Consider the following 27767-nt stretch of genomic DNA (forward strand, 5'->3'; position numbering starts at 1 on the left):
CAATCCAAACGCATGCATCATCTGAGCTTCAAGGAAATTTTGACTCAATGCTTTTAAGCCACAATTATATACCTAATACTGGATCTTGATTTGATTTGTCAAAACCCTTGAAAGTCATTACCCAAAAAGAAAAGGCAACAGACATCTGGTCAATCAACTTTATTTTTAATTACCCAAATGTGTATTAACCTTCGTATCCAGATACAAGGGAGGATACAAGAGGAAGAAAAGACAAGACTTCTACCCTCAAAAAAATTAAAATGAGCTGAAGACACACTGCAGAAGACAATAAAACTTAAGGAAATATACTGAGTAGCACAAAACAACTTAGTACAGAGTAAACCCACACAAGGGGGACACGATCAGCGACCATGGCAGGGAGTAGAGAGGGTGATCGGGAAATTCATCCTGGGAAATGGGATAAAGCAATGGACCTGTGTTCTAGTCAACAAAATATCAGTGGCTTATTGTGGGCCTTGGGCAATTAAGTCCCACCGCTCCTGACTTCAGTTTGCTCAACTCTAAAACAGCAAGTAAGGACAAGGTGGTGTCTAAGTTCTTCCAGCTGTAACAGTACAGGATTCTAAGGACAAATGCAGAGATCTTGGAAGATGTGGACCTTACAGGTAAGAGGAAGGACAAGCACAAAGCCACAGAGGTAGGAAAAAGCTAGTTTTTTGTGCCTGGGCAATGTATACTGTAGGATAGCAAGGACCTTTAACAAGCCTGTTTAACTACTGTAAAGATTCTGAGACCGGTGAACTTGGAAATGGGTGAGACAGAGTGCTAAGCTAGGTACTAGACAATACACAGGAATCAAAATGGAGAAAGAGATATTGTGTTTTCCTGTGGTCGAAGTCTGACTTATCGTCATGCTCTCCACTTCACTCTACATTCTTTGTGTCTTCATGGAACTTTGTTACAACTCCTTCCCCAAACCCACACACCAAATAGAAGCAGAAGAGGGTGTGGTTACAGATGCCCTCTCTTTAGACCCGCACAAGTAGCCCCCTTTTGTGGGCCAGGTAGCCAAGAGCAGTTGCTGACAAGATGGTGGTCAATCCAATCAGCCTCAGCAGGCCGGGCACGGAGGGCAAATGTCTCTCCAAGAAGGTGGTGGTAATGGGCTTCGCAGGGACATCCTGGGTTCAGAGAATATTTGGTGTCAGTACAGAAAGTCTGTATTTCTTCCAGTTCTCCGAACATGACTCACACTTGCCAACCTCTAGGCCATGAAACATCACATTCCCTTTGTTCAGAACATTCATTCCCCGTTCCCCACTGGGCCCTTTACTTAACTAATTCTGACCACTAACTTCAAGTCTCAGTTTATATCTCACTTCCTTCGGGAGCCTTTCCAGTGTCCCCAAACTAAGATGACCCCTTCTTTTTACATTCTCAGCGTGTCATCTCCATGGCACGTGGGCTTTTTTGTTATCATCTGTTCTCCCCACCACATGTTGAGCTCTGAAAGCACTGCTGTATCATTATCCCAGCGGCTGATGCAAAGCAAGTGCACAATAAATATTTGCTGAGTGGATACACCTGTGGTCCACTCAGTCCTCAATCCCATCTCTGACAGAAGCACTAAGACAATGACTTTGGAGTGGCCAGGCTACTGTTTTTAACCTTACACTTGACAGACGAATACCTTTGACCTTTTGGACCCTTGTCCTCTATGATGTGTATACTTCCTTCCAGTCAGGAAAATTTCCTGGGGTTTTTTTACAAAATGATAGGTATATTGAAAATGCATTTTTAACCTAAATCTGCTCCATTTCATTCCACTCCTTTGTCCCCAGACAGGGGATACTGACATATCTTCCTTTCATTTCCTCCCCCCTATCACCAGGTTAGAGATTTATTCAACAGACATTTATTGAATTCTTAATAAGTCTAGAACTCTCCGAGTAATGTCTCATCCGACCAAAAAATAATTTATTTTTTCCTAATAATCTGTAAGGCATGTGGCAGCTGCAATTTTATCAAAGTTCTTCTAAATCCCTCACCTCTGCCCTAACCCGTGGCATCTCTTTAAACATTCATGGGTTGAATCACTTAGGGGAAGGTCTGTGAATATATACAAGTGTGCTCTATTCATAAGTAATTGTTTTTAGAGGAAAGAGGTTTAAATTCATGATATAAAATATAACCTACCACAGACTCTGGTTCGGGCTGCCAGATTTCATCCTCTGGGATCTTTCCCATGGCATGCAGGATCTGAAAAGAAAGCGCATCTTGGTGAATAACAAAAATGACACCATCTTTCTCCTAATCTACTCTTTAAAGGACTAACGATGTCTTTTGGGATATCCATCAAAAACACCAGGGTAAAAGCCAGTGTAGTCCATTGAACCTTTGAAAAGATCCAAAAGGTCTTCGATCTACAGCATAAGAAGGTCCAACCATTAGACTCACCATCAATTTTAATAGCCGTGAACACGCCTTAATAGGGATGAGATGAGAGGAACTGTCGGCAAATATATAAATGAATTCTGAATCCTAGTGTAAACATGTTTGGTTCTATAATATTAGACCTAGGTTATCTCTCAAGTATAGCCATGGTGATCTTTTGCCCCATGGACTCTTTTTACCTTGGACTCATTGTTACTTTTGGGTTAAGGTGTTCATTTCACCTGTGACTACTGTGAAAAAGGTGTTTCACTGTCCTTCAGATGGGGGTTCACGGGGAATTGGCTTCCAGGATCTCAGACATATTTAACCTGTTTGTCAGGCCCGTGAGTTGCTTCCTTCCCCACAGCCCATGACCCCAGGCCTTACCTCTCGGGCTGCTCTCTCCCCGGCCTCCACAGCCCCCTCCATGTAGCCACTCCAGTGTGCAGCAGTCTCCGTGCCTGCGAAGTAAATCCTGCCCACTGGCTGGCGTAGAACCCTTGAAAGCAAAGCAAAGAGATAAAAGTGGTCAGTCTCAGAGAGCCAGAGGAGAGCCTTCCCACAAAGACCAAGGCTGGTCCATTTCCTCAGACTCTAAATGTCAGGAAGTCCATTGGCAATTTTGGAATAACGTTCATGAGTTCCTCCAGTTCTTACATGATCTTTGTCACAGACGAAAAGAAATAAAAGCCAAAGTTCACTCCCGCACCAAGAGCTTACAGGTAAAGGGACTGACATCAATGGAGGTAAAATAAGTATTTGCTTCACATACGTAAAGTGAGGGACTGTATATGCCCAGTCATGGATAGCTGGTTCACCAACTTTGAGCGAGGGGACACGTGCCCCCAGTTTCCCGCCTGGTCATTCCACCAATGAACTTGGCAAATCACTTCCTCTCACTGAGCTCTGGCTTCCCCATCTCCTAAGGGGCATGATCCAATAATTTTTAAAACCTTTTCTATTAGTAACATTTAACAGCTCTGTGAGTATGACTACGGCTCCAAAACCACCATTCCTTGAGCACTTAGCTCTACCAGTGTAAAGAGTTTTACTGCATTAAATTATAACAGTTAACATTTTGGGGGGCGCCAAACACTCTTCTAAGTGCAGTAATCTTTACCACAACCATATGAGGTCAGTACGATTATAATCCCCATTTTGCAGGTGAGAATATGGAGGTACAGAGGCTGTAGTGGACACTGTGGCGCCCTGCCTAGACCCCCCTTCAAAAATGAAGGACCTTGCTGTTCTTCCCTGCTCTTGGCCCATTCCAGGCCCCCCTCCCCAGTCGACCACCGATCTGCTTTCTGTCTCTATAGATTAGTTTGCATTTTCTAGTATTTTATATAAATGGAATCATATAGTAAAAACAAAAAAACCATGAAGGACTTCTTCCCAGGTGCTGGAAGTGCTGCAGGAAGATGGCCTTCTGATGTCAGCCCTCTTTGGCAACTGCCTCCACTAAAGAAAATTGCCTGGTTCAAGGTCATGCCTCCTTCCAGTAGCAATTGCATCCAGTGACTGATCACCACAGGGCTATAAAAACCTGACCCCTCGCCCCAACTTGGGACATTTCCGAAGGGCCATCTTAGTCCTAGAGCTCCCTGAAGGATCAGCTGAGGTCTTCACTGGAACTTCACTGGGAGAAACCCAACTTCTCTCTCTGTCCGCTCCTGCTTCCTTCCTCTGCCTTCCACAGATGTTGATGCCTAGGCTCTCCCTAGTACATATCCTATATGCTCATCTTTGCTTCAGAGTCTGCTTTGCTGAGGAATCTAACCAGCAACAAAGATAAAGTAATTTACACTAGGTCATAGCTAGTAAGTAGCAGAACCGGTATTTGAATCCAGGTCATCTGACTCCAGAGCCCACAGTCTTAACCACTTGGTTATACATCCTCCCTCTACTGAATTATTTTTTTAATCTTTTTAAAGAACTCCATGGCATAGCTACAATTATCCCATTTTACACATGAGGAAACTGAGGCTTAGAGAAATGTGTGCTGACTTGCCAAGACCCACTTGCTAGAAAATTGCAGAGCTAGGATTTGAACTAGGTCGACCAGATGTCAAAGTCTCCGTCTTTATGTTATATACTTTTCCTGGTGTATCATCATCATCACTAGTTAATAAAGAGTGCCCATATGCTACACAAAAGGACAGAGTGTCACAGCACTTAGTTTCTACAAGGGGCAGTTTGTTGTTACCCTGACAAAAATACCATAAGGGAAGCACCATCAACATGTCATTATTCATCCTATTCCAGGTTTCCATTATATTACAGATAATGGATGTGGATGTCCAGAGCTAACATCCAGGCTCTGTCTTAGTCAACACTGTATACCACTGGGCCTTTTACAGAAAACCAAATGAGTTGGCTTGAATTGGTGGGTTTTCCTTCGCCTACCCTTATTGTTGCCATCAAGCAAAAAGAGGGGAGGAGAATAGAAGATACTATAGAATACTAGAATGCCGATAATAATACACAGCATAATCTGGAATTATTCACAGCCAGCATGGGCTGGAGAGCCTAAGCGTATTCGGGAAGGGTTCTCGGCAAGAGAAGGTAATTTTGCTTTTTCCACGTTCATTAAACAGTGCTGCTTTCACCACATGAATCACTGTTTTCAAACAGACGGAACCCAAATTGGAAACCTCTGGGAGGCCTGGCCAAATCCTAGAATTAAATATTAGAAGAGAGAATAAAGGCTTAGAGAATTAATCATGCCGACTACTGGAATGTAAAAATGTAAAAACCAAGAATTTATTTCAAACAGGCAAAGATATCTTCCCTCCACTTGTCACGTGGAAATCTTCTTCCTTTGGGGAAAAAGAAAGCCCCAAAACTGGGGAAGAAAAATCCCTGCCGTTTCTCGTGCAGGTGAGGGAATAGACACTATAGGATATTTCCACGTATACGTCCTTATGTGCTTTACCACTACTTAATCACTAAAGTGTTGGGTTGGCCAAAAAGTTCATTCGGGTTTTCATAACATCTTACAGAAAAACCCAACCCGATATTTCAGTCTAAGAAATCAACACACATTTCTTAAAGTAAAAAACCTTAAGAAATGTGAGTTTATTTTTTTACTAGAGTTGTACTGTCAATACTGTCCTCTGTCTTCCATTTGGAAGCAGAACATTTACTGTGTAATTTCTAGGCCATGAAGATAAAATTCCTTGCAGTATCCCAAATGTCATGGACCCGAAAGGTCAAGGGAATCCCTGCGGGCCAGCTGTCCTTGCTTGGATTGAGAGGTATGTCACTAAGATATGCTCTGCTTCAGTTTCCATCCTACAGATTGAAGCTAGTCACATGAAGCCTGAAACATGGCCCTGAGAAGGAATAAAGATGAAGGAGGGCGGTGCCATGTCACCACAAATGCCTGATATGATGGGGTTTATCTTGCTTCTTTCGTGTGGTCAGGGTCAGGCTAGTGCAGGTGAGTGTCCTTCCCCCCCCGCCCCGCCCCCCACTGACCCCATCACTCCAAAGGCATTTTCCTGACACTCCTTATGGGATTGAGCATGAAACTAGCCACTCCGTGGTCAGAAATCTAATCACATCACAAAACTGATGGTCTTTCTCTGTTGAGAGGTTAAGTTTTGTATTCCTAAATGTGTTCTATGAAGCAAAGGATCCTATCTGCCTTTCTTACTCTCTATCCTATCCTCAAAATCACCCATAGGGCCCAGCCGTGTAACTTTTCCCCAGACATTCCATGAACTTGTTAGATTCCTGCAGGAAGCGTTTGCTCAAATGGTTCCGTCTGCCTAGAGTACATTCCCCAATAGCCTTTTCTCTGCCTTCTACAATTCTCAGGTGGTATGTGTATTATGAAGCCTTCTCAGCTTTCTCTAGGTAAGGCTAGCCCATCCCTCCCTGGGCCCCCATGGCATTTTTATGCCCCTCTATTCTTAGAGTACTTACCATAGTATGTTTGAGTCAATGTTTGATATTCTCTCCTCTCCCCATCCCTACCCTAGCTCCTAACACCGTCAGCTCCTTTACAGCAGGGAGGGCTTATCTTGGTACAGGCAAACTTTGTTTTGTTGTGCTTTGCTTTACTGCGCTTCGCAAATATTGCATTTTTTTTTTTCACGAATTGAAGGTTTGTGGCAACCCGGCATTGTCAGATGATGCTTAGCATTTCTTAGCAACAAAGTATTTTTTAATTAAGATATGTACATTTTTTTAGACATAATGCTCTTGCACACTCAATAGACTACAGTATAATGTAAACATAACTTTTGTACGCGCTGGGCAACCAAAAAGAAAATAATTTTGTGTGACTCGCTTTATTGCAGTAGTCTGGAACCGAACTCACAATATCTTCGAGGTCTGCCTATATATTGAAGTTTTCAGCAGAGTGTTTGGCCAATAGTTGGCACTTAGCCAATAAGTGCTGAATGAAACAATTACTACTGACATATTCTACAATCATCCAAAAATTAACTTAATGACCAGTAGCTAATCAGGTGGCACCCTCTGAATGATCTCTTAGATGATATTTTACCATCTTCAGGAAGATGAGGAAAGTGCTCACCAAAGCCATTATGTATCCTCTCACAAGCAGGTTTTTTTTTTTTTTTACGGTACGCGGGCCTCTCACTGTTGTGGCCTCTCCCATTGAGGAGCACAGGCTCCGGATGCACAGGCCCAGCGGCCATGGCTCACGGGCCCAGCCGCTCTGCGGTATGTGGGACCCTCCCAGACCGGGGCACGAACCCGTGTCCCCTGCATCGGCAGGCGGACTCTCAACCGCTGTGCCACCAGGGAAGCCCACAAGCAGGTTTTAATCCTTCTTTGACTGGTTTTCACAAACAGATTGATTAGCCATTTACATTTACTAATACCCTTTTTTTGTTGCATACTCAGCCTTTTACTCATCACTCTACATTTCCTATTTTGTTTAGATTGAGCTCTTGGCATTAAATGATTACTTCGTTTAGTATTACTTCGATGGTCATAATAATTACTACTATATTACTAATTCATACCTGGTTGTTGTCATCGAATACAATGAACTAAACACCAAAGAGTCATACCTGGCTGCACAACACTGTAAATGCTACAAGCCATTGAATTATACACTTCGAATGGGTGAATTGTATGGTATGTGAATTATATCTCAATGAAGATGTGAAAAATAACTTATGCTCCTGTTAACATACTGATTCTTGTCTACTGTATGCCATCTTGCGCTTTCTCATACACCTGCTAAGGAAAGTGAGGTCCAGAGAGGAGAAGTGACCCGTCCAGGATGACAAAGTTGGTTATTGGTAGGATCAGGGGGTGGAACCCAAGTCCCTTTACCCCCAGTCTAGAACACAATTTGCTTTTATAATGCTGTACCCATGTTGGCACCTATACAGTGCCCATTAAGGAAGTTCTACTGAGCCCTAAACTCAGTATAAAGACACTTCTTCTGACAATGTAAGTGAACCCTCTATCTAAATTCCTATTCTTATGCTGCCACCTTCTTTGGTTCTATTGATTGGGATTGCTCCTTCAGAGGAATTAAGAGTCAAGGGCACCACCATGATGCAGAATTATAATGAGTGAGATTCACGAGATCCAAAGGAAATTGGGGATTGGGGGATTTTTTTCCCAGCATTTACAAGGAACAGTGGAGAAGAGCTCCACGAACCTTCTTAGAGTTATGGACTCAGATTCAGGGAGTTTCAGTTAGAACTGAGCCCACTTTTACTCTACCTTCCGTACTGAGTCAGGATCCCTGGGGGGAAGTAGGTCGTGTAGCAGCCCCCGGAGTACTGCTCCTCACACCAGTTCTTCTCTTCATAGTGCACCGGCTGCAAGGCAGAGTGACAAAAACTCAAAGGAGACTCAAAGGAAGCAATCTAGTCTCGAATAAATCAAACACAGTCCAGTAGGCTTCCTATTGGACAACCAGTATCTGTCTGAAATAGAGCCTTATTATCCCGATGTTTTTAGAGATAGGACTTTGGGCAGGTAAATGTCCTTGGTAATAGACTTCTAAGAAATTCTGACTTAGAAAGTTTTCTCACTTGGTTCATTCATGTCCCAGGTACTGTTCATAAGCTGCAATTGTCTAGCTCTATGTTTAAACTGGCCTTACATGTTAAGAAGTTTTTAGTGCCTAATGGTTTCAAGACAAGTTTAAAAAGGGATTTATGCTTACTGGAGTAAGGAGGATGAAAAAAGTAGAAAAGCATGCCTGTTAAGGAAAAAGAATGACCAGATTCATGTTTTTCATGCAAGTCAACTTCGTTGAGAGAAGCTAGGACAGATTAATGTTTTCATGGGACGTAGGCACTTCTGTTGATGGCGATACAGGCAGCTATCGGTCTGAAAAATATGTTTTTGCCATGAACAGGCAAAACATTAGCTGAGATTTTGCAAAGTTCAAGCTCTTTACTACAATAACTAAACATAAGTGTTATCATTAGGTATTATTATTATTTTGCGGTACGCGGGCCTCTCACTGTTGTGGGCTCTCCCGTTGCGGAGCACAGGCTCCAGATGCGCAGGCTCAGCGGCCATGGCTCACGGGCCCAGCCGCTCTGCGGCATGTGGGATCCTCCCGGACCGCGGCACGAACCCGCGTCCCCTGCATCGGCAGGCAGACTCTCAACCACTGCGCCATCAGGGAAGCCCAGGTATTATTTTGCAAAGATAAAATCAACACGGCAAGTCTTAAGAGAAAAATGTGAGCATAAAAATAGATTTGGAAAAGATGTTTTGTTTTAAAAATTTGCAGTCACACATGGGACTTCGGATAGTCATTTGTAACGAATCCTATTTACAAAGCACGAGGCCCTGTCTGAGGGGTGTAAGTTGCTCTGATGTCTCAGGCCCGGCCCTCTTCCATCTCATGAGCACCCTTCTCTGGCTGTCTCCAGCCAGGGGATCAGAAGAAAGGTTGGACTTCATCTTTCACATTTCCTTGCTCCCAGGACAGACACCAAAGCAAGTGCCCATCTCTGTGCCAAGAGCAAACAACAGCATGACCAACTTGTTTTTTTTTTTTGGCCACGCCTTGTGGCTTGTGAGATCTTAGTTCCCCTACCAGGGATCGAACCCAGCCCCTCAGCAGTGAGAGCTCGGAGTCCTAACCACCGGACAGCCAGGAATTCCCAGGACCACCTCATTTTTATCACCAGCAATTAATCATCCACATTCTTCTTAGGACAAGAGACTTTCCCATATTAAAAATGATCAACTTTTTGGGAAATTGAGCACAACTTCTTTCCCCTCCCACTGGGGTTTTCCCTGAACAACCATCTCACAGGTTGTCGGAGAATCCTCAGCTCTGCACTGCCTCAGCCTGAGGGTGTCTCAGAACATAACTTCAAAAAAGCTTGAGTATCTACCAGGGAGAAATATCTTGAACCGAATATTTAAACAGAAAGACCAGTCAATTTTAGCAGCTGTGGTAGGATTAATTTTTAATGTGTATATACTTTGGGTCTTGCCACCTCACTCATATTACACTTGCGCCCAGAGGCTATGCTTATATTTAAACTTGTTAAATGGTGTGTGAAAGCAAAAAAATGAAACAAAACACATTCTTCATTATTATTATGTTTCTCTCCAAACCAGTCAATTCATCATTCTTGTTCATTTACTGAGGAGGAATCCCCCAAACCTTCAAGAGCGTGTGTTTCACCTATAACAAGTAACTCTTGCTTTAAAAGGATGAACAAAAATGACAAATTCAAAAGCCACAACAACTTGACTAGGAGGAGGAAAGCCACTGCAAAGCTGAGCAAAGTAAGTGTCTGAGGAATAAGATGAAGCCATGTAGCTGTTCAACTAGGTCAAGGCGTGCACTGCAGAGATCTGGATTTAAGAGGCTCAACAAGTTAAACATTCTTAGCCCCTTTATTAGATTTTCTCGTGCTTTAACTGCTCATTTGTACATCCTTTTCCATTGTCTTCAAGTGCTGCACGGATAACTGGATTTAATAATAGCTTTCAAAAGGTGACGTAATCTGTGTCAAAACATTAAAAACCCAGCAGTTGTGAATGGAACGAGAATGTCGGTTCATTGTTTTAAATATTGATGAAGGAGGTCGTTATGGCTAATGGTTATGGGCCCTTTGGGCCCTTTGACTATCACCAAATGCCCCTACCGCACTGCCTCCCTACCCATCCCATCCCACCTTTAACCACCCAGTGGGGAGGGGAACTACTTTGAATTTGAAGATCACAGCTTCCTCAGGCTACCTGCCAAGATGTCTAGGAAACTCAGCTGACAGGGCTCACCTTGAGCCAATCAGCATGTCTTCCCTGCTACAGGAAGAGCTCTGAACTCAGGGACAAGGGTAGCACCACCTAAAACACATCAGTGTTGCAAGGTGCCTAAGCTGCCACTAGCACAGCCAGGGCCCATACTCTCTGGGACAACTCATAAGTTTACCAACTCTGGTGCAGACTCTTCCGAGAATAGATCAGGGAAAACATGAGCTCTAGAGCCCTTCTTGCACAAGCCCATCCCTGCTAGCCCCCTGACAACAAAGCAAGATCTCTCTCCCTTAGGGAAGGGTTGGGAAGCCTTACGTGCAAAGCTTCTTGTGAGCCCAGAACTTTTGCGTAGAGGTCACAAAGTTTCTTCAACCTATGGGAAGAGAGGGGGAAAAATAAGTGAAAATGAGAAAGGAAGAAAAAGTCAAAGATGTACCTATGATTCCCATCATTCAAAAAGATTCTGAGCTATTGCTTCCACTTGACATTTCATTGTAATTTTTCAAAACAAGGCACCTTGTTCTAGTTCCAATATCTTAAATCTGTGAGGTCACAAATAGTTTTTAAAGAAAAGAAAGTGATGCACTGCCTGCCTCACTGGGGGCACACAGCAATTTGTTCATTCATTCAAGAAAACGTTGTGTACCTGCTGTCAATTTCCTAAGCACTGGAGATTCTGGGAGGACTGAGACATGATTCTTGCTCACCTTCCTTTCTCTCCCCATCCCACTAAGAGGAAATGGGCAAAGTGGAGCAGGAAAAGCTTCGAATTCTGCTTCTGCCTCTTCCATGCTATGAGGTCTTGAACAGGTTACTTAAACTCTCTGACCTTTAGTTTCATCAACAAACTCACCTGATTTTTTTCACTAATGATGGTAAAACAATGTGGTCTCAGGACCAGCAACAGCAGCTGCATCACCCGGGAACTTGTTAGAAATGCAGATTCTCAGACCTCATCCCAGACCTTCTAACTCAGAAACAGCAGTGGCAGCAACTGTGTTTTCATAAACCTTCCAGGTGATTATGTTTGAGAACCACTGATATAGAGCATATGAAGTTCCCAGCTCAATAACTGGTACATACGTAATAAATGCTCAGTAAATGGTAGCTCTTAAGAAATTTAGTCTTATGGGGGAATTGGATGTAAGCCAAAAGTTATAATTAGTCAGTTAAGGTATGAGATTAAACTTATTTCCATTCTGATTTTTATAGAATAGTATTGTTAAAGGGGATCTTACAGGTGATTTAGAGTTAGGCCAATGATTTCAAAAGTATTATTATTATTTTATTTTTTATTTTTTTAAGTGTATTTTTTAAATTATTTATTTACTTTTGGCTGCATTGGGTCTTTGTTGCTGTGCGCGGGCTTTCTCTAGTTGCGTCGAGCGGGGGCTACACTTTGTTGCTGTGCGCAGGCTTCTCATTGTGGTGGCTTCTCTTGTTGTGGAGCACGAGCTCTAGGTGCGCGGGCTTCAGTAGTTGCGGCGCGCGGGCTTCGGTAGTTGTGGCTCACGGGGCCAGCCACTCCGCGGCATGTGGGATCTTCCCGGACCGGGGCACGAACCCGCGTCCCCTGCATCGGCAGGCGGACTCTCAACCACTGCGCCACCAGGGAAGCCCGGGACATTTTTTTAGTGAGTGGGTCAGTCAGACTTCCATAGCCCTGGCCAAGCACAGTGATGGCAATAGTCATAAAGCAGCATGCTAATGGTGCGGGGGGAGGGTGCAGGGTTGTGAGGGATAGGAATGTGCGATAACGTAATTCAGGGGCTCTTAGTTGGTAAGTATGTTATCAGTGGTGGTGTGGGGATAAATAATTGGTAGTGGTGAATACTAATTGCTGAAAGAAATTGCCACCTCCAGAGAAACTAGTCCTTCTGTACTTATGATCTGTAATAGTTATGCATCCTTCATGCAGGATGCACTGCAGACTGCCCTGCAATGCGGTCATTTGTCTACCTGGTTATCTCCTCCCCAAGTAAAATTTCAGCTCCTGGGCTATATCCATTTTCGTATCCTCCATAGCTCCTTGCATGGTATCTTGTGTACGATAAACTCAATAAATATTATTTTGAATGCTTGGTTCTTCAGTTATCAGCATTGTGCCTTTATACAAGACCCTCATAATGAACATAACAGACATGTTGTGTTGGGAATACACATAGTATTAAGCAGTCTTTAAGTTTAAAAGTTAAGCAAAGTTGAAAGTGGGTAGAAAGAAGAAAAGAAGTAGGAAAGAAAGGGAGATGGAGTACAGAGGTGGGCAGGAAGGGAGAGAGGGGCAGAGGAAATAAGGGAGGAGTGAGGGAGGGAGAGAGAGGGAGGGAAGAGAGAAGAGGTACTTTTTTCCCCTACCTTTCCTCTTTGGTAAGACGGGTCAGTTTTCTGGCTTTGTGGGCAAGAATAAATCTAAAACGTACAAACAAGAAAAAGGAGGGGAAATCAATGGCTGCTTTCATCCTGGCCTCATTTCTATAGCTACACATGTGCCTAGTGTACAGGTTAAAAGTGAACCAGAAGAAACAATTCATACACTATCTAATTTTATGTTCCATGTTTTACTATTTCCTGGTTACATTCCTGACACTAAAAGGCACCTTCTAGTTTTAGGGATTCAAGGGACTCAAAACAGATGACTGGCCATAATTTTTGCCTGGGATAATACCATGACTGACCCATCTCCCACTGCATAGCTGGTGCTCAACAGGAATATGCCCTGGGCCTCAAATATCTACCTTAGATGTGTCTGAGACTTTCCATTTTCATCCAGCCCTTCCTCTTTGGTTCTATCTTCAAGATGGTATCTCCCTAGTGCCCAGCCTTTTAGAATCCGCCTCCATTTCTAGCCCTACGATTGCCTTCAACTTATCAGCTAGCTTTGATCTCCCTGTTTTGACCCTTGGCTCTCTGAAATAAACTCATACGGATCCTGAAAGCCATCTCAATTTTGGCTTCTCCAGGTAACCACCGCCCATGACATCCCCATCTGTGCTGCTTTTCCCTGCCAAGCTGAGAACTGGGCTAGTCTTCGTCCCTCTCTAGTGGGACCTGGAAAATCTCAGCATCCCATGTAAATACCATAGATGCCTCCACAGCCTCCACAAGAAGCCCTCTTAGTGAAACACCCTAAGTCAAATCTTCATATCATGTTTTCACAAAAGATAGCTTACCAGAATATGTCAACCCCTAGTATTAAACATGAAGCAGAAAACTAGTTTAACAAATTTTCAAATGTTATTGGATTCTAATTCCTTTCTAAATATTAATTTGTTCGAAGACATTATTTTTTAAAAAGCAATAAGATTTTTCCAACTGCTGAATTTGGAGAAGAGTGACGTTGGGTAAAAAATTATTGAACAAAGTTCGGGGCACGTTTATTAACAGTATAGGAATACGTTGTCAACGTGGAAGATTATCACACCACCATAAGCATGCCTTACCCTATTATGGCGGCATAGCTGCCATCAGGTTTGGTATCATCCAACGTGTAGGCAACTGGAGCTTCCTCTCCTTCGATAATCATGCTTCCACAGTAATCTTGGAGAAGAGCAAAATGGAAAAAGGCATTCATCACCCTATCAAGCTACCCTTAGCAGTTACGACGAAGCACACGTTTTTCAACCTGAGAAGCCCAAGTTTTTCAACCTGAGAAGCCCAAAGGCTGAAAATAAGATATTATACCCTAAATATACAAAGTCCAACCAAGCTGATGTCAAAGGGAAGGCTAAGGAGCCAACATTTGGTGAAAAACTCAAACGGTAAGCCCCTCTCTGCAAAGCAGCAACGTGGTATTATGAATTAATCCAGGCCAACATTTAATGAAATCTTGTTTTCCTTGCTGTTAATACGTGTGCCCCTCTTTCCTCTTTCACAGGAAATCAGATAAAACCAAAGATGTGTTAAAGAAACGCTAGTCTATTACTGTAAAGTAGAAGGGACTGAACATTCACCTTTTATGAGGAGCCACTTATTCGATGCTAACTAGTTCTTGATTATCTAGAGACAGGGCAGAGAGGACCCAGATGACTAAAATGCACAGAGTCCCTCCACTTTTCCACCCTCCTCCTTAAAGGGGAGGGGATATATGTATACACATAGCTGATTCACGTTGTTGTACAGCAGACACTAACACACCACTGTAAAGCAACTATACGCCAATAAAAATAAATAAATAAAAAGAAAAAAGATATCTTTGCTGGATATGGAAAAGATAATAAGAAAATAAAATGCACAGAGTCCCAAACCCTCATTTCAAACAGGACCTCCGGAACAACTTGGAAAACCATTTCAGCTCATTCTGCACAAAAGTGCTTCTCTCATTCCCCTCCTGAACAAAATATATGTAATTTCAACAAAAGAATACAACAGAGCAATGGTGAAAATGTCAGGGCAGAATTTGAAATGTTATAATAAGATCCGATTACAGTGTACCACTCCTCCTGCTTCATCATTTACTTGCAAATTGAGGTTGTTCGAACAAAATTATGGTGGAAGACCTGGGAACTAATGTTGTATAGAAAATCCAATGAGTGGGTTTCAAAATGAGGAAGAAAGAACAGAGAAATAACTTGGAGGGTATGCACTGTTCCGACCTGTGTGGGAGCAGACACACCTGTAGGCCTTTTTACCTGCACTTGCTTCTCTCTCTCTCCCCCCACGACTCTCCCCACTTTGCATCTATAGTCCTAGTCAGTCACTGGATTGAGGGGTACTTGCATGCCCCTCAGGTGTACTGGGGTTAAAAAAACATTGAGAAAAACTGAAATAGGGGATGGAGAAATGTTTAAAGTTTGTCGAAGAATTTAAGAAGATTTAAGAATACAACAGAAATAGTTAAGGAATCACCTTGTTATAAGGAGACAAGAAAGAGGACAGGATGTGATAAGAGAAAAGAGCAAGGGCTCAGGGGTCACTTGGGGTTCTGCTGGACTGGACAGAGGGATCATGCAGGACACCAGGCTGGCTGGGGTGGAGGCCCTGCTTTCTGGGTGGAGGGGCTCCTTGGACACGTCCTTCACAGCACAAAGTTGGTCTCTGCACCATGCATGTGCACTGGGCGGAAGTGAAGGAACAAGGGGCAGAGGGAAGAGTCCTGTTCATGCCAGAACAAACCACGTGGCATCAGCAGCAGTTCTATCATTTGTAGGTAGAAAGCTCAGGAGCTCTGCCCATGCACATGGGACTTCCAGTTAGCCTGGTTCAGCCTCACTCTTAAAAAGGAAGGGCCATTCAAGGACATCTAGACATTGAACAAAATTCTTTAACAAAAGAAGCAAAGACAAAAGCAGAAACAAACTAACAAACAAAAAGGAACTCTCAGGAAGAAAAGACAAAGAGTAGAAGAAATTTCCCCCAAAGTGGCAAGTAACATTCTCAAGGAGAAAAAAGAAGATATTGTACCTATGGGAGGTAACAAAGAGGACTATTCAGAATAAAATAATTCAGGAGAAGCTTTTTGAGTGTGAAGTGTGGAAGGAGGAGTTCTGAAAAGACGATCACATTCATCTGGAAGAATAACTGACATTTACCAAGGACAAAATTACAGGAAAAATAATGAAGAGAGAATATCCTACCAGATGTCAAACATATTATAAAGCTACGGGGATTAAAACAGTACAGTGCTGCCAAAGGATTACAGAATATAAATCTGTGTTCTCCAAAGTGGGGTGTGCACACCTAGATTGCACATCTGGATAGTGGAGAAAGATATTAGAGAATCTTATTTTTCAATTCCAGCTTTTCAAAAATGACTACTCTTGAATCAGTGGAAAAGAATTGTTGGTCCAGAAAAGCCGAATGTAGATACATTTCATAGGAGGATGAAACCATCATAAAAAAATTAAAAAAAACTGGTACACTGGGAGAAAATATTTGCAACACATACAGAAAAAAATTAATAAGCACAGGATAAATAGATAATTTACAAAATGATTTCACACAGCCCTGAAGCCTTATTCATGATGAAACTTACAAATTATAGATAAATGGGACGTTTTCCCCTACTGACTGGCAGAAAGTTAAAAACATTAATTAGCTGGTCTACCCAAGTCAATTGACTTTGTAATTGCACTTTTACAAATTTATCAAAAGGAAATGCTCCTATTCAAATCTTCAGAGCAATATGAAGGAAGCTGTTTATTGTAGCATAGTGTATAATAGCAAAAACTGGGAAACAATCGAAATGCCTATCATCAGCATACCTATCGGGCACATTTTGATAGAGCCATACAGTGAAATACTGTTTATTCAGTTGTTGAAATGAGGTAGATTTAAATGCACTGATGTGGAGAAATGTCTGTGGCATACCATTAATAGGAAAGAGCAAATTTCAGTATAATGTGTATTATGATTTTTTTAAAAAATGGTTTGGGGAAGGTATATAACATTTATTTAAAATTATATTTGCATATAAATGTTATGCATATTCTTTAATATACATTTAAAGTATATATACATTTCAATATATGTGTACAATATATTGAAAATATTACCTGTGCCTACAATAAATCTCTAAGGATGAACAACTTACATTTTTAACAGTGGTTCCCCAAGGGGGGAGGGGCAAATGGAGAGGGACATTTTTCATACACTTTTATTTTTTGAAAGTTTTATAGTGAATAAGTTCACTTCTGTAATTTTTTTTAAAAGCAGGTACTGCTTCTGTTATTTTAAACTTCAGTTGAAATCATTTAGATTTAAGGGAAAATAGAAATGGTGTAGATGAGCAAAAGCGAGGGATACTGAAAGATATAAGGCTTTGGCAAGAGCCTGCTCTCTCCAGGTAAGTGGGGATGGGAGGCAAAGCTAAGGTGGCTGTGATGCACCCCCTGCCCCTGCAGGGACCCCAGGAGGGCAGGGTGTTGATGGTGAGGGTGGCTGAGCTTAGGATGATTTGGTGGGAGACCAGCAAAGAAGAGGGGGCCCTTCCTTGTAAACTCACAAAGATATTACACACTTAAGAAACTGGAAAGCATTTCCTGGGACAATCATTCTACAAGCCAGCAAGAACTGGCTAGGGCTACCTGTATCAAAAGGCAAAAAGTTACCTTCTCTTTAATAGTCCAAACCACGCTGCACTTACAAAACAAACAAACAGTAATCTTGACGGATTGATTGCTGAGTGCCTCATATGTGCCAGTCACTGTGCTAGGCTGTTTGGGGCTGCAAAAATCACCCCCTTTGAATCTGGTTAACTCATATGCCCTGTGCTTTTGCATTACTCATTAACCACAGTGCCTTTAGGGATGGCGTTGAAAGCCTGACACAAAGCAAATAACTTCTTACAAGAGTTAACTTCCTCAGATTTCATTCCCTTATAGAATCCTTCAAAATATTGTTATTGAATTGCTTATCGATGTAACAGGAATGGTATTGGATGTGAGTCTTGGAGCCCTCCCCTGTGTTTCTATAATAGCCTAGGTAACACCAACAGTGTACTCAATACATTGTAATGCAATTATCAGTTTACAAGACTGGCTTCCTCCCAAGTCTGGATTTTCTGGGCAAGGAAACATGCCTTTGAATTCCCAATGCCTAGCACAGCGCCTGTCATACAATAGATGCTCAGTAGAGGTTGGCTGAGGAAACACATTCAATTTCTCAAAAGAAATTGAAAATGCTTTGAAGAGGCTCTCATGTCTACAATCATTTTTTAAAGTGTAACTCAAGGCTCATTACCAATAAGGACCGAGTCAGATCCAGCCTCTTCTTGAGGATGAAGAACTTGGCTTTTCTCTGTTTTTTTTTTTTAAATTTATTTTATTGAAGTGTAGTTGATTTACAATGTTGGGTTAATTTCCGCCATACAGCACAGTGATTCAGTTATACATATATATCTATTCTTTTTCATATTCTTTCCCATTATGGTTTGTCACAGAATATAGTTCCCTGTGCTATACAGTAGGACCTTGTTGTTTACTCATTCTATATATAATAGTTTGCATCTTGGGTTTTCTTTTTGATACTAGTACCTAACAATGAACTTGCCTGGCACACTGCAGACCTAAGATAAAGGTCTGCAGACATGAATGGAAAGCTAGAGATTCTCTCCATAAATAAAGGCATTCTGAGTCATTAAGAGAAAAAAAATCTCCATTCCATGGTCCTAAACCTTATCCACTCGCCAGCAACCAGCTGTCTAAAACGGGTGGCCTGGATCACGAGAGGAAGCAGCTTAGCACCAGCAAACTCTCCATGGTGGGTCACTGCACCGTCCTTTGTGAAAGATAGATTACTTGTTCAACTGATGCACCAATCCAATAACAGTCCTAAACAGAATTTCCTGCAAAGGGGGAGAATCAGGAGGCTGCAATGTGGTGGAAAGGGGTAGATACAGGAAGAACCGCCCTAAGGTAAGAATATGAAACTTTCCCCCTTTGCCTCCAGCACATCCTTCCTCTCCCTTCTGCAATCTAGCTCCTCATTTCAGTCCATCCTTCCCTTTGCCCTCAGTCCCAGGTACTGACGGTTCTTACGTGGACTCCTCTCGGAAGAAAAGGAGCTGTGATGAGAGTCAATGTGATAAGACTCTAGCATTGTGCTGTCCAATATAGTAGCCATGCATGGCATTTTTACTTTGGAATTTAAAGCTATTAAAATGAAATAGCCATGCGTGGCTTTTTATATTTGACTTTAAAGCAATTGAAATGAAATAAAATTGAAAAATTCAGGTCCTCAGTCTCACTAGCTACATTTCAAGTGTTTGATACCCACACACGTGGCTAGTGGCTGCTGTCCTGGACAGAGCCGCTCTGGAACATTTCCATCGTTGCAGAATCTAGTAGTTTAGTGGGCATCCCTGTAATGTTCTATCCAGTAGAGCCACACACTTATTGAATATATATGAACGCATAAATGAACTTAATTTCATATAGTAGAATCTGGACACTAGTGAGAAATTGCCTGGAAATTTTCAGAATCCCCACCTTTGTGAACGGCTTTATAAACTCATACTTTAAAAACCTGTATCAGAAAATGTTAATAACCTATTTTCACAAGATTTTGTGAAAGGATTAGTAAACTTTATACTGAATTATGGAAAGAGTTGATCATATTCTAAGGGAACTTAATTGCATGAGTGTGTGCCAATGTACTTTACTCGATGGAACTGACCTTAGAACCTGGATGAATGTTTTACGTCCGAATTCTAAGAAAAACAGTTACACGCAAATGTGTGACTTTGCACCAAGTTTCTTGGACCTTTTAAGCAAAGAAAAGTACTCACCCTTATTCCTCCAGAAGGGCTCTTTATAATAAACTATGCACTTGATGACTGAACCCAAAGGCACACGAGTGATCAGCTGGTTTCTCATCATTGGCAGAGGGGGACTGAAATGAATCTTCATGCCCAGAACAGGAGGAATAGCGCTAATCACATACTTAGCCTGGAAGAAAAACGGCGTGGTTAAACATTGCTGGTGGGTTGTTTTTGCTCTTTTTCTAATGTTTCTCCCTCATTTACCCTCGTCCCCCACTCAATCTCTTCTTAAAAGAGAAACTAGAAGAATCAAACTTGTTAGAATCAAAATGAGCTCTTGTTGTTCCCTAGCTCAAAACCTCCAATGACTTCCCATCACACTTGGAGTCAAAGCTAAGTTCCTTACAGTCACTTTCAAGGTCATACATGAAAGGAACCCCTGTCACATCTCTGATCTCATCTTCTGTTACTCTTCCCCTCAATCCTCTTAATTCCACCATTTTGACTACCTTGCTGTTACTTCAACATGCCAGGCTTGCTCTTACCTCAGGGCCTTTGCACTGACTGTTTCAGTCTACCTGGAAAACTATTCCCCAGAGAGCCACCTGGCTTAATCCCTCATCTCCTTGGGTTCTGTGCTCAAACATCACCTTCTGAGTGAGGCCTTCCTTGATGACCTATTTAAAATTGCATGACCAATCATCCCACCTCACCTTCTGGCACACCCTCTCCCCCTTCCCTGCTTGGTTTTTTCCACAGTACTCATTACTATTTGGCATAGTCTCTATTTTATATATCTGATTACAACTTTTCTCCTTTACTAGAATGTAAGCCACATGAAGGCAGACAATTTTACCTGTTTTGTTCACTGCTATGTTCCCAACTCCTAGAATAATGCCTGGCACATAGGAGGCACTTGATAGTTATCAAATAAATATTTTCTTTGATGTTCTAATTATGTAGGAGCCCAATACAGAGGGTTGATAATATGTGTTTTGTAAATCTCCCCCCTCACCCCCAAATATTATGGTTCTGTTTTCCTTTCTTTCAGATAGAGGTAGCTTTTTTTTTTTTTTTGCGGTACGCGGGCCTCTCACTGTTGTGGCCTCTCCCATTGCAGAGCACAGGCTCCGGACGCGCAGGCTCAGCAGCCATGGCTCACGGGCCCAGCCACTCCGCGGCATGTGGGATCCTCCAGGACTGGGGCACGAACACGTGTCCCCTGCATCGGCAGGCGGACTCTCAACCACTGCGCCATCAGGGAAGCCCCAAAGGTAGTTTTTTGCTTTTGGCAAAGGCATTGTCTACAAAGTCTAGAATATTCTTCGCTTTATTTAAGCTCTGGTTATCTATGGGACTCTGGTCTCTTCTCCCTGGTTTAAGGCTCTTGGTTACCTCATACACCTCGTGGTTTAGGGTCTCCACAAGGACATTTTCTCCTGTCTGGTCAATGTGGATCACAGGCCTCTCCAGCTTCACTCGGTCCCCAAGGAGGTCCATTATTCGCTCACTCACTTGACCAGATCCACCCACAAATTTCCTCTCCTGGAAAGAAAAAAGGACCCAAGAGGTGGGTAGGAAATATAGGAATGGATATAAATTGCTAAGTTGCTAGTTTTCCTCACATATCTTTACTGTGTGAGGTATACAATTTCATGCTGCCCTTGTGGGTCGTGTCTTTCACCATTGTTTTCTAACCAATGATTGCTGGCTTTCAACAAAATCACACGTTTTCGAGCCTTCCAGGCTATGTTCTGATGGACTCCCAGACTCCAGACTCAGCTGGACATCCTCAGCCTGACTCCCATGTCCCGCCTGCCTGGCCGAGACCCCTGCTCTGTGTCCTACCTGCATCCTTTGGTTGAGTTGCTGGGCCACCACTTGCCCGAGCACACCTAGGCCTGTTTCCTGTTTCCTTGTTACTCAGTCTCAGAATCTTGCTGGCCCAGCCATCCCCAGGCCAGCCTACTCCCTGTTACAGTCTGTCTGTCTCACCCTGGGTCAGGTACCTGCTGTTTCTGTGGCCACCGAGGCCATTTCACCTCACCGCACCCACCTGCAAAAGCTTCCTAATGTCCTGCGTGATTGCGCCCACAGTTGAGCTGACTGTTTTCTCCTAAATTTTCAGTTCAGTTAATTTTTAAAAAGACTATTTCAAATAGGTCTAGAAAGAAGGTCACGGAGAAGGGGAAAGAGAAGGGAGGGGGAGAAGGAGAAGAAAGAGGGTGATGAGATGGAGGAGGGGGCAGGAAGAGGAAGGGAAGGAAAGGAAAATGACTGTCGAGGAGATTCGCTAAGAACTCTAATCCATTTCGTACTGTGCCCAGCATAGCACATTATACAAGGCTGAGGCTCAGGAAATAGGCACTGAATGAATGAATGAATTCCATGTGGTGTGTGTGTTTTAAACTGAAAATACGTTTCTGACGTTTTCTGTTCAGCTTTCCAAGAAGCACTCAAGTTATGTTCATCAGCTGGTCTCTTACAAACTTACCAAATAATCATCGGATGTATATCCAAATGGAAAGTTGCAAAAGAACATAAAAAAAGGAGACAAGCCTAATTTTAAAATGACATTGGCCACTGGGCTGTCACACTGGGTACCTAACAACAGACTGTCACTTTGAGCTGCTATGATTAAGCTCTAAAAGCCACAAGCCTGCCTCCTGTTCCATCCTTTCATGACTGAAGGATGATGCCAATCTTTCACTTAGGCAGTGGTGGTTTTCTGTTTCAACGGTCGGGGTATGAATGGGTACCTGCCCTCCATTGGTTGTTGAGATGATCCTGGCACTGCCCCCACACTGCTTCACATACCACAGGAACCAGAGAGCGGAGACCTCATGCGTCTCTGCGGTGACACACAGGTTCACAAAGAGAGTAGCAAGCTGCTTCGAAGATCTGCTCAGGGAGAAACAAGAGCAAAGCTGGCAAATGCAGGGGAGCATCTTCTTCATTCTCTGGAAATTATTCAAGCAGTAAACTTAACTTGGCTCTAAGTGGAGAACAATTTAGCAAGTTTCAGAAAATTGTCACTAGAACCTAGTATTATAAAACATGACATCAGAGATTTGGGGAATAGGAGACATATTTTCCCCTTAATCAAAAGACCTAGCTCAGAATCAGCATGTATTCCATATGCTATGCTGTTACGACTGCTCTCCACACACTTGCTACTCTCCTAGGCGTCCCCATCTCAGTAAAAGGCATCACCATTCACCCACTTGCTAAGGCCAACACTCCAGAAATCAACCTTCATTTCTCTCTTTCCATCACTCTCCCACCATCCAATCCATCAGGAAGTCCTGTTGTCTCTCATCACATCACTCCACCTTCATTACCACCAAATTGGCATCATCTCTTGCCGGGATGATTAGAATTATTTCCTCCAGACTTGTCTCTCTCGTTCCACTTGTCCTCACTGAATATCTGTGTACCACACTTGAAGCCAAAAGGTTTTTATTGCCCTCCCCTCTGTGGTGCTCTTTCTATAGTGTAAATTAAGTCATGTCATTCCCTCGCTTAAAACTTTCCAGTGGCATCCTATCAAAACCAGCATAAGATTCAGATCTTTTACCAAGACCTCCAAAGTTCTAAGTGATCTAGCCCATGCCTACCTTTCCTATCTCATCCTGTACCTTCTGTACTTATTCTAATGTCCCCTCAGAAAGATGAACTCTTATATGTCTAGAAAAATGAGCACCAGCTTCTATATTCCCAGCACCCTGGCGTCCTCTATCATTTTACCACAGTGTGGTAGCTTTAAAACTATTTTCACTGTCTTAAATTATCTTAATTATTGGTTTATTATTTTTTATTGCTGTCTCCCCCACTAGAATATCAATCAGTGAGACAGGGATCTTAACTTTCTTGCTAACCATAGTATCCTCTTTAATAAAATAGTGACTGGAACATAGTAAGCACTTAATAAATTACTTGTTAGATGACTGAACGAATACATGGTTGGTGGGAAATATCAATTAAACATTACTTTTCTTTTCTTTCTTTCTTTATTTTGGCCATGCCACACAGCTTGCAGGATCTCAGTTCCCCAACTGGATTAAACCCCGGCCACGGCAGTGAAAGCCTGGAATCCTAACCACTAGGCCACCAGGAAACTCCCTAAACATTATTTTTAAATGATCCATAATGCTCAAAGGATATGCTAGGTGCTGTACCAAGTACAGAATTAGTCAGTTATCTATTCAGTTATTTTACTGTCTAATGGAAGACCAGCTCAAAGAATGGATGAGGGGAAAAAGTGATTGATGGAGTATAGATAGACGAACTTTTGCTTAAGGTTGGCAGGTAAATGATGAGAGGTTATGTCCTATCTGGAGCCACACCAGAAAGTGAATGATCTCATGCAATTCCAACAGCTCAGTGAAATCTAACAGATCCTAAAATTCACCAGTAGTAATGTGTACTCTGGGATATCTTTAATTAGGACCAATCCCGCTTTTGACTTTGACATAAAGTTTGCATGTTGTGAATCTGGTTATACCTGAGGCAGAATTTTCCACCTGGTAGTGCTGACAATGGTTGGAATAAATAATACCGTCTTCCATTTATTGAACTCTTTCACACTCCATGGTTTTTAAAAACCCATTGTCTTATCGATTTGTCACAAAAATGACAGTCATTATTCTTCCCCAGTTCACAAACCCAAACACTGAGTCTCAGGGAAGTTAATAACATGTAGCGCACAGCTCACTAAATGGTACAACTGCAAACCACATCATACCTGATTCAAACTTCATGCTTTTAATACCTCAAAATGCTTTAAAATCAGTCAGTTGACAACCTTGAAGGGACAAATATTGACCAAGGGACACCTCTCTACCCTAGTGTACCTTGACTCTGGAAGTTTGTAGAATCGCACCTAACACACATACCAGTTACTTGTAGCACTTTTGTGACAGTCCCCATCATTAAGCCTGCATATAGTGTAATATATATGTTGAAGTGACTTCAAGTTAGTTTTGCAAGATTCCTCATGATAACTGAAGGGATGGAAATTGCTGACTCATGCTTTCTTTGCAGAGGCAATTTTTGCCTTCTATCTAAAACAAATACCCAAAGATTGGTTTAAAATATTACTTCAAAGTGAAAACATCCTTTGCTGCTTCCTGATGTCCCGTTTTCTTTGTTCTTTATTGTATAGGTGAATTCGGATGGTACAAGGGAGTCATAAATCACTGAAACCTAATGTTGCCCTAGCTAGATAACCGATATTAAATATAAAAATAGAGCTGTGATTCTAGTTGTTACTGTTGCCTATTTGGTGAGAAAGAAATAACCCTGGTTTGAAATCAAGGGAGATCTAAAAGTAATTTGTCTCTGGAGGGCCAGGCCATTCTTAATCCTTTATCTGATTTACTCTAGGAGCTTTACTGAGAAGAGAAATGAGAAGAAAAATATCCGAGGGATGGAAGGCCAAGGAAGCTAGTGCAATAATATTTTCATGTTCCTTGCCCTGTTGACTCTTTAAAAGATAAACGTTATTATGTTTTCTACATGAAAAATATACACTTATTATATAAAATTTGGAAAATTCATAAAGTAAAAAGATGAGAGAATGAGTATCTTCCACATTTCTGCCCCCCCAAAGATAATCCCTAGACTCATTTTGGTGCATTTCTTTTTCTAGTTATAGGTTTTAAAAAGTGTATTTACATAGCTGTGACTACATCATAAATTTAATCTGTTTTTGAAAACCACTTTATAAATGATAACAGAAAGAACGATCAACATTAGTCTTTGAATATATGATTGTGCTTTAGTTTGAACCACGGTAGGTTGGATATTCTGGATATTACTTCCTTTAAAACCAGGAAATGACATCATGCTTATCTTGCTTAGGAAAAATTTAAAAATTACTTTGTGTTCATATATTCTTAACATCTCAGAATGCTTTCTTTTGTCAGCCAACGACCTAGAATATTCACTAAGGGGAGGATTAGGTCAAGGACTATGGCAGAAAAACTCAGATCTCTGTGAGACCAAAGAAATATAATTAGTCCTATCTTCAATGAGCTTCAAAGCTCTCTGGAGAGAGAAGACCTAATGAATTTATTAAAAGCTTTTTGTAACAGGAGTTATAAAACAAATGCAGGTAAAAAATACTCACTATATTTTGAAAATCTCATGTATAAAATTTAAAAGTAAATACTGCAATTTTATTACAAACAAAATAAGTTGTATTACAAACTACATTCTAAAACAGAGTGGTAAATAGTATCAGATAAGTGTTAAAAAGGATGTAATTAATAATAGGCATTGATTTCGTGACAATAAAAGGGTTTTACTCTTTCAAAATTGGTTGCTTTCGAAGGCTGAAGACGTAGGAGAGGCACATGTTCATCATAGAGTATTATATAATAATAACGGTAATGATTAAAAACTGGAAGTAACTGAAACGTCAAATGATAATAGATAAACACACTATGGTATTCACTTCCCATGGAATAGTCTGCAACCATGAATATGACGTTTGATGAAGAATTTTAATGACGTGGATAACTGCTTGCATTGTAATATTAGATGTTAAAAAACATTCTGATGGATATCCGTTGCTTGCAGTGAATGTACAGTTTTCTCTTTAGAAATGAGATGATATATCACACTGTACATACTTGATGACAGCCTGCTTTTCTATCTGTTTAATAGTATGATGTTTTTCAAGCCATTAAATATTTTTCTTCGACACGATTTTTAAAGATTTTAGAGTATTCCAGTTTTCGGACAAACCATAATTAATTTAACCAGTCTTCTATTATGGGACATTTAGATTTTCCTTTTAAAAATAATGCTTTGAATCTCCCTCTCTCCCTTTCTCTCTCCGTTTCTCCCTCTCTTCTTTTCTCTCTCCTTCTTTAAGCTAAACTCTAAGAAGTTGAATTTATGTATGAAGAAGTATGTACATTTTATGTCTTTTGGTTATTTCCATATATTAGATTCAGATATCCTTAAAAACTTTTTACTTTTAGTTGCCATTGCTCCAACTCCCCCCCCACCCCCCGCACAATGCCTAGAGAATGAAGGCATCAACCCCAGAGCCACATTCTCAACTAATGCTGTTTAGCATGGGCAAGCAGTCTCATAGCAATGCCATTTTCTTACTTTGCTTACCACAAATTCACCATGTGCTTGAGATGGAACCCTTATCCTTTCCTTTTTCCCTGCTGTCCAAGAGCAGGGAGGCCTTTCCACGCTGTCTGTCTAAACAGCTTCCACAGCTCATGTATAGTTCCCAACTTTGCCAACCACAATTTAATACATGACTCATGAACACTTTCTTTCAATGCTACACGTTTCTCCCTAATGGGAAGCAGTCAGTCCAGTCATCCATGTTTCCTGGACAGTTGTGAATTATCCAGAGAACTTCTCTAGAAGTTCCTCTTCAAAGCTTTGAAGAATTCCACTCCATCCCATAGGTGTTTGAAATGCATGTGCTGATGCACTCTCTCCATACTTGACCACCAGTGAGGAGTCTACAAGTATCCCTACATCGACAGCTTGATAAGTGAGATCTTTAAGCTGTACTAAATAAGGGAAGTGGCACAATGTGGTCTGTCCTAAGGACTTTAGGGGGTAATACCACCTCTGTAATGCAAAACTATCCCAAAGAAGTAGGTTTGATGTATAGACATCTTTAGGGCAGGACATGGTTCCAATATTTTTCAGCACTCCACCTGGCCAAATGGTGTGGTTATAGACACAGAGCAGCTACTCGGTTCATAGCTGCTGAACGGAATTGCTAACTGAACCTGAAAGAGAGTCACAGTCAATGCCTGTGCCTAATGGCGAGTCTTACTCCGTCCAGCAGATCTTGTCCAGCAGCTCCTTCATCGTCATGTGGTCCCACTGTTCTGCAAGGGGCGCCTTCCATGGGGCATCACTGGGAATCTACATTCAGATGACGATTCAGAGGGGAAAAGCAAATGTA

The 27767-nt window shown here is 41.8% G+C and overlaps 1 protein-coding gene across 2 annotated transcripts in view; it reads right to left on the reverse strand.

The window, feature by feature from the left end:
- Positions 1-61: 61 nt before the first annotated feature.
- Positions 62-27767, reverse strand: part of MAOB (monoamine oxidase B) — a 111364-nt gene continuing 83658 nt past the window's right edge. For both annotated transcript variants that reach the window (XM_079909894.1, XM_079909893.1), the window contains 11 exons: positions 27636-27727; positions 22579-22720; positions 21215-21364; positions 19847-20006; positions 14064-14160; positions 12979-13032; positions 10939-10996; positions 8110-8207; positions 2782-2893; positions 2158-2220; positions 62-1142 (listed from right to left, as the gene is read on the reverse strand). In XM_079909894.1, coding sequence (XP_079766020.1) covers positions 990-1142; positions 2158-2220; positions 2782-2893; positions 8110-8207; positions 10939-10996; positions 12979-13032; positions 14064-14160; positions 19847-20006; positions 21215-21364; positions 22579-22720; positions 27636-27727 — 1179 coding nt within the window. In that variant the 3' untranslated portion in view covers positions 62-989. The remainder of the gene's footprint in view (positions 1143-2157; positions 2221-2781; positions 2894-8109; positions 8208-10938; positions 10997-12978; positions 13033-14063; positions 14161-19846; positions 20007-21214; positions 21365-22578; positions 22721-27635; positions 27728-27767) is intronic.

The sequence above is a fragment of the Stenella coeruleoalba genome (assembly GCF_951394435.1).
Source record: "Stenella coeruleoalba genome assembly, chromosome: X".
Lineage (NCBI taxonomy): Eukaryota > Metazoa > Chordata > Mammalia > Artiodactyla > Delphinidae > Stenella > Stenella coeruleoalba.